General features: G+C 41.3%; 1 protein-coding gene across 1 annotated transcript; it reads right to left on the reverse strand.

Annotated features, from left to right (window-relative positions):
• Positions 1–353: 353 nt before the first annotated feature.
• On the reverse strand, positions 354–6,514 carry CDCA9 (cell division cycle associated 9). The gene is given in 10 exon segments (NM_001276338.1): positions 354–975; positions 1,549–1,635; positions 1,883–2,015; positions 2,881–2,979; positions 3,554–3,621; positions 4,408–4,475; positions 5,077–5,137; positions 5,464–5,504; positions 5,939–6,067; positions 6,371–6,514. Coding segments are annotated over 10 exon segments (864 nt in total). The 5' UTR covers positions 6,501–6,514; the 3' UTR covers positions 354–927.
• Positions 6,515–6,605: the final 91 nt, after the last annotated feature.

A 6,605-nucleotide genomic window follows, 5' to 3' on the forward strand; every position in this document is an offset into this window, starting at 1 on the left:
ATAAGTTAAGCTTAACTTCATGTTCTTGACCGGTTTTGCCTTCCTTGTCTAGAAAGTGCTCTTTCTCCTGAGTTGAAACTCGTGACTTAAAAAGTGAAATAAGAAGTTTGTGGAGAGAGAAGAAAAACTGTTAGAAGCTAAAACTGCTTAAAATATGCTTGAAGTTTTAGAAGTGCAAGTGGAAGTCTTCCCTGCTGTTATATCACAGTGAAAACACTGAAATCACTCCTAGCAGACTAAAAGCCAGGAGTATCCTCCAGTTAAAGAAAAGCTTAAGCAACAATGGTCATCTTTTACTTGAGAAAGTTGTCAAAAGCCTTTCCTACCTGAGGAAATCTGAGTTATTACCAGTCATCTTGCAAGTTATATCACAACGTAAGACTGGAAATAATTTAGTTTATTTCTGTGTTACATTTATATCTATGTTACCAGTAATATCTTGAAGAATTGGAAAACTTGCATGTCAACTTAAAGGTCTTATTAAAATCTCTTGAGACAGCCATTGGGGAATACCAGGCAAGAATAGTAACAGCAAACCAGTAGTGAAATAGTAATTCTTCCATGCATGCCTGAAACAATGTAAACTGTAATATTAAGTAGCTTCCTACTTGTAGCTGTGTAGAAATATCAGTTAGACCTTAAATCTTATTTGCTACATCAAGATATTTTTCCTTTTACTGTGAACTGAGCTAAAATGCCAGCTAAAGGCTTGTACAAAGTTGGAAAAGTAAAATTGTTTTCCTTGGCATTTGTATCCTTTACAGAAATAAGGAAAATTTAATACATAGATCAAATTGTAAGCTTTTATGTAAAAAAATATTTATTCAGCAGTACACAGCTTTATTAAGACACTGTAGATATTCTCTGAACACTTCAGAGAAGGAAAGTAAGAGCAGTCATGAATATTGTTGTCATGAGATAGGTCCATTAACTTGACTTAGCAGTAGCCTTTCCACATAATACAGTCAGCTCGCTCTATGGATGAAGAAAATTGATTTTAGTTCAAGCTACCAAGCAGAGCTTAAAAGAAATAGGTATGCTTGACTCTAGGAGTGTCAGGCAGTATGTGCTACAAAGTTCTTTTCAGCTTTTTTCTCCTTCAAAACAATTTACTTTCTTTAGCCAGAAGTAAGGTGGTAGTTAACATTCAAATACAGTAGAGAATTAACAGTAGTTCTTATTCAATACTGGACATAGAACAACAGTTCTTAACAAGAATTGAAGCTTAGCTGTAACTTCGTAGGCTTTTGCAAATGGGATAAAGTATGGCAATTTTCACACTGCAGCGATCTAGAAGGAAAAGCTTATACTTCTGTTCTTTTCCGTGCACATGTACATGTTTTCTAAGCACTCTTCTACACCTTTATCTGTGTACAGCAGCTGTCCCCTCCCTACTCCTCCCTCACCCTTTCTCCTTCCAACTTCTGCCAGCCAACTTAGGCTTAACCTCAGAAGAAATACACAACTAGAATCGGCACCCGGAACATTTATCTCACATGAAAGTGTAGAACTATGTGTTGGAATGCAAGTCTGCTGGTTTAAGCTTACCACTAGGTTATGAATGTGCTGTACTGTATCTTGATTTAGTAGTTGAACATCAATGTTACGGAGGTCTCCACCAGCCATACAGAGTGTCTAAAAACATGAAGAGAAACAGTTTTAAAAACCACTCTGAACGTTTATATTTGCACTGTCAGCTTCTCTGAAAACCAGGTGCTGTCCTGCTACACTGCAAAACATTACTGACTGTTCTTTTGTTTAGCAGCTCATGTAGGGACAGCAAAAGCTTGTATTAGTAATATAATAATTAGTATTGTATTAGTCAATTCACAGTTGAACTACTGTAAGTATTTTATGTTTTTTTTAAGGAAGAGTTTGATACCTGTCCATCAGCCAAGGGAATGTTTACAAATGGAACCATTTTATCTTGGGGTACTGATTTACTTCTTAGTACCATGCCTTGAACTCTTTCACTCGTAGGTACAGTTCTTGAGACAGCTTGTTGTAGTCCAGCACTAGAATGCAAGTAAAATGTTACTATAACATTAACTTCCTATATTCTGCAGATTTTTTTGTGCATGAAGCTTCTGCACATGGTAGCAAACATACCTAAGAAAAAGGCCATCTTGTTTACCTTTTTCAGTGCTGCCACAGGACTGCAGGAAATCTTAACTCACAGCAGCATTTACTAGCACTAACAGGTAGTATTTTTTGACTGTGAAACTGCAGCAACTTTTTATGGCTGTTACAGGCCAGTGAGCAGGCTGACATTCGGACCTCTCAGTATCAAGAATATTCACTCCCTGATATGAACCATGACAGAACAGTTTTGGAAAGAGGAAACTGTGCCTTGGGGCTTAAGATAAGACTTGCACTGTATCGGTCCACTTCAGAGGGCGACAGCAGGACGTTCTGAAGCTGCTACCTCTCGGAGGTATAGGGAATGCCACCTGCATAGAATTCCTTCACTTAAAAAAAAAAAAAGGCAGGATTTGGATGTTTTCCATGTGGCAGTAAGCCTCTGATGCTTAGTTTCACCTTGGCTTACTACAAACAACATCTTGGTTTCATGATCCAGTTAGTCATCAAGATCTTACACCCTTCCCTCCTCTCTTCTCCCTACCTTTACATATTTCAGCTGCTCACTTCTGCCAAAACTAAACTGTTGTTTATGTTTGTTGAGGTTTTTCTTTTTTTAAAAGAAAGAAACAAACTGGCTGAGTTATGACATTGCATCGTGTACCTCCATGAAAAGGTATGCTAACACCCACGCTCAAAGCAGGAGGTGGGACTGGTTCACACCCCCACTACCAAGTTCAGTAGCAGACCATTCAGATCTATTAAATCTAGACTGATACACAGTGTCTTGGTGCTCCTTACCTTTTTGATACTTTTGGCATGGCTTTGAAATTTGTGGCACTGCAGTCAGAGGCAGGAGTCTTAACGGCCTCACTTACACTTGTGGAAGAGTAAACAGACCTAAAAAGAATTAAAAATGGAAGTAGTGATCTGTTTTAATTGTCTCCTCATCTACTCCTATTGTAAAAGTTCCAGCTTAGATGAAAATGGATGGTGAATTAGACAATGTTACAAGTGTTCTATAGCATATCTAGTTTATGTACAATGAAGAAGCCCTCAAATAGATTACGTGATATGCTGGTATCTAATGTGACAGGAGAATGAAAGGTTTAGTCACATTCATAGACAGGGGACAGCTGCAATACCTGATATGGGGATAATTAAGGCATCATCCCCAGCTTTGTTTCAGTGCACAGAGATTACCTTGGGAAGTTGCTTTTCCAGCAGGATTTCATTTTGCTAGTTCAGCTCTCAGGACATTTGTTACGTATGGCTGACCTGAACTACATCTTTCTGTCAGCTACATGTGCTTTTTTGTTAAAGGTTCACATCACCACAGTACATCTGATACAGGTTATGGAAGGCATCTTTATCAGAGCTCTTACAAGGCTCAAATTTCAGCTACTTTATTTGAGAATGATTCTGTGCAGGATTTACCAGTTTAATTAAGTTAAATATTAAAGGTCAGGCTTACCTAGAAAGACTGTGCGGTTTGCTATTTAAACCAGAGCTCAATGAAACCAGCGACTTTGATTTGGATACCTGAGGACATGCATTAGACTGCAGTTAACAGAAGTGGCATTTTAAGGCAAAATGACAGATGTATGATAGATACTTCAGGGAAAAAAATACTGTAACAATTCCCTGTTCAAACAGAACAGCTACACCCCACACTGCTGCTTATTACTGTTTTACACATTTTAGAAACTGCAAATACACATTTCAAGTTTTTTGATGTCAAACTGTACTGAACTTCAGTATTAACAAATATAAGCAATAGCTTTTCTAACATACACCTTTCCAACACATAGCCCTCTTGTAATTAAGACCTGTAACTCCACATACAATTTGTGTTTTCATTGTGTCATCTTGGCACATAGTGTTTGGCTGAGGTACTGCATTGCACAGGGCTGAGGTGGTAGAATTAATACACCTGTGCTATCTGGTTTACAGGTCAATGTGGATAAGATGCATAAGTCACCCAAACATAGAAAAACATCGATTTTTAACACAAAGTTGAATACTAAAAAGTGCCTCAATTAGTTCCTCAAACCATCAAGGCTTATTGGCAAATCAGGAAAGAACAACTACTTCAGTATGTGCAATTCTGTGTGAATGAGTTACACAAAGAGCAGATAACATTTTATTATGAAAGTTCATTTGCTATGCAAATTAGTCTTGCTTAACTGAAACCACGTTGAATTTGAAAGAATTTATTGTTTAAACAGACAGGAGTCTATTGGCCTCCCTGGTAGTGGACAGAGCAGGGTTCATATAGCACGTCAGAACTGATTAAACTCTTACCTTGTTTATTGACAATAAACTTACTTTTTTAGGTATTTTCTTTGCAGATGTGTACTTGGCATCTTCGTATTCAACAATTGTAGTTACCTTAACTAGAAATACATTTGAAAGAAAAGAAGACGACTCACAAAGAGCATAAACCACTTCAAACTTTGTTTGACAGCCATTTATGCACCCACAGTTACATATCAGTTCTGCTATGTGATGATCACTCACCTGGGACAGAGTTCAAAGCAAACTGTTTGTCACAGACAAGGTGACACATCAAATAGTTAAAAGGCACTAGATAACCCTTTAACTCCCAGATAAAACAGAACCACATTTAAGTAGTAATGTCACTTTTATGGCATAGTTTGGACTATAAAAATGAATGTTATATTCTTTACAAAGCTTAGAGGACAGGAAGTCAAAGCATAACCTGTAACGTTCTGAGCTCTTCTGTTATACTGTAGAGCACTGATAAGTCTCTCAAATCTGTCTCCTCTCACCGTTTTCAGTGATAAATCTAAAGGGCAGGAACTCTTATCTCATGTTTTGGAGCACTCGAGAAGCAGCACAGCACATGATCCTTGTACTTTTAGTCATGCACTTCCCCAGAAGTTCTCCAAGCTTAACGTTTGCTTTGCAAACATTCCACTCAAACCACAACAAAGAGAAAATTTGAGAGCAAAGCTACATAACAGAGCTGCTTGCCTTTTTTGCTGTTGGTCCTTGTCACTTTTGGGCTTGGTACGTCTTGTAGAGCACAGTCAGTCTGTAAAACATTCATCCAGAAAGACAAAGTCAATATTTTTTGCTCAACAGATACACTTTATCTCACAGAAAGCAATAAATCAAAAGGTTGTGGAAGAAAGTGACAGAAATGGCTGAACAGCAGTTTGTTTTTCAGAAGCAGCTGTACTTCTCCCTGCAGATGGCCATAAATTTTTAGGCAATGTTCATAACTGCACCATGGCTGGCTGTCTAGCCTTTCTGTCTTCTGTTTAAACAGGCAGATGAACAAAGTCATTTGTCTGAAATCTTTACAGCAGAAAGAGAAGTTTCTGGTCTGTAAGCTGTGATAAAGTTAAAAATACACACCGCTGCAGCAGCAAGGGCCACTTCCTCCCCTTCTTGCAAATCTGTGACATAAGAAAGCATAGCTTGTTTACATTCTGTTGCTTGCATCATTATTATCTGCAGGTTATCTTACAGAGTATGAAAATGAGCATGTAATTCAGAGTTGCAGTTGCCTACATCGTTCACCTTAGCTAGCAAATCCTTTAGGACGGCCACTGTGCAAAACAATGGTAAAGAAACATCTTGGGCCACCTCAGCATGTTTCATCTGTAGAAGAATAGTAAACTTAGCTGAACAGTACACAGCCTGAATTGAAAGCAGCAATGCTCCGTGCTAATGGAAGCCAATGCTTTTAGGTAGAGGGTTCCAAGGAAGGCACTAAACACACCTTCTGCAAAGGCTTACAGTCAACTCAAGGTCTCAAGTCTTCAGTTTGATTTTACGTCCGTGCCCCCTTTGCTCACCAACATTAAATGCTGCGTTCACACGCACTTACTAAGCAAGTCCTTCCTTTTCATCTTTCTGATAGCAGTCGGCATCTTCAGCAGTTCCACCATGAACGCTTTCTCAGCCATTTGTAAGAGCAAATCGAGTTCTTTCTTCATTTCCCGGATGCTTTCCTTGGCTGGAAACAAAACGGGCGTTTATTACCACACGCGTTACCCGCCTCCAAGGGCGGCCTCGAGGTGCGGCAATGCCAACCTGCCGGCCCGCGGCCGCTCCCTACCCCGACGCCCGCCATGGCGCCCCCTCGCGGAGCGGTGGTTCCCGCGCAGCCCCGCCGTTCCGTGACCCGCCACAGCCTCGGCCGCCCCGACGCGCGCCTCGCGGGACACCGCGCGGCGCCCCGCCCCGGGCCCCTCCCTGCCGGGCGGGCAGGACCGGTACCGCCGCCTCAGCGAGCCCGGCGCGGGACGGCCGACCCTACCCTGCTGGTCGAAATCGCTGAGGAAGAGCGCGATGCGCTGATCCTTCTTCTCCTGAGAAAGGGCCCCGCGGTCGCGCTCCACGCCCGAATCGGTGCTGCGCCGCTTGGCCGGGGCCTTCCTCGGGGGCATGGCTGCCACCTCGCGCGACGGACTCGCCCCTTCCGCCCGGAGGCTTTTGTACGAGCGGGGGGCTTTCTCCCCCTTCCCTTCTCCTCCCCTCCCCTCCCTCCGCCT

The sequence above is a fragment of the Gallus gallus genome, chromosome 11, assembly GCF_016699485.2.
Source record: "Gallus gallus isolate bGalGal1 chromosome 11, bGalGal1.mat.broiler.GRCg7b, whole genome shotgun sequence".
NCBI classification, from domain to species: domain Eukaryota; kingdom Metazoa; phylum Chordata; class Aves; order Galliformes; family Phasianidae; genus Gallus; species Gallus gallus.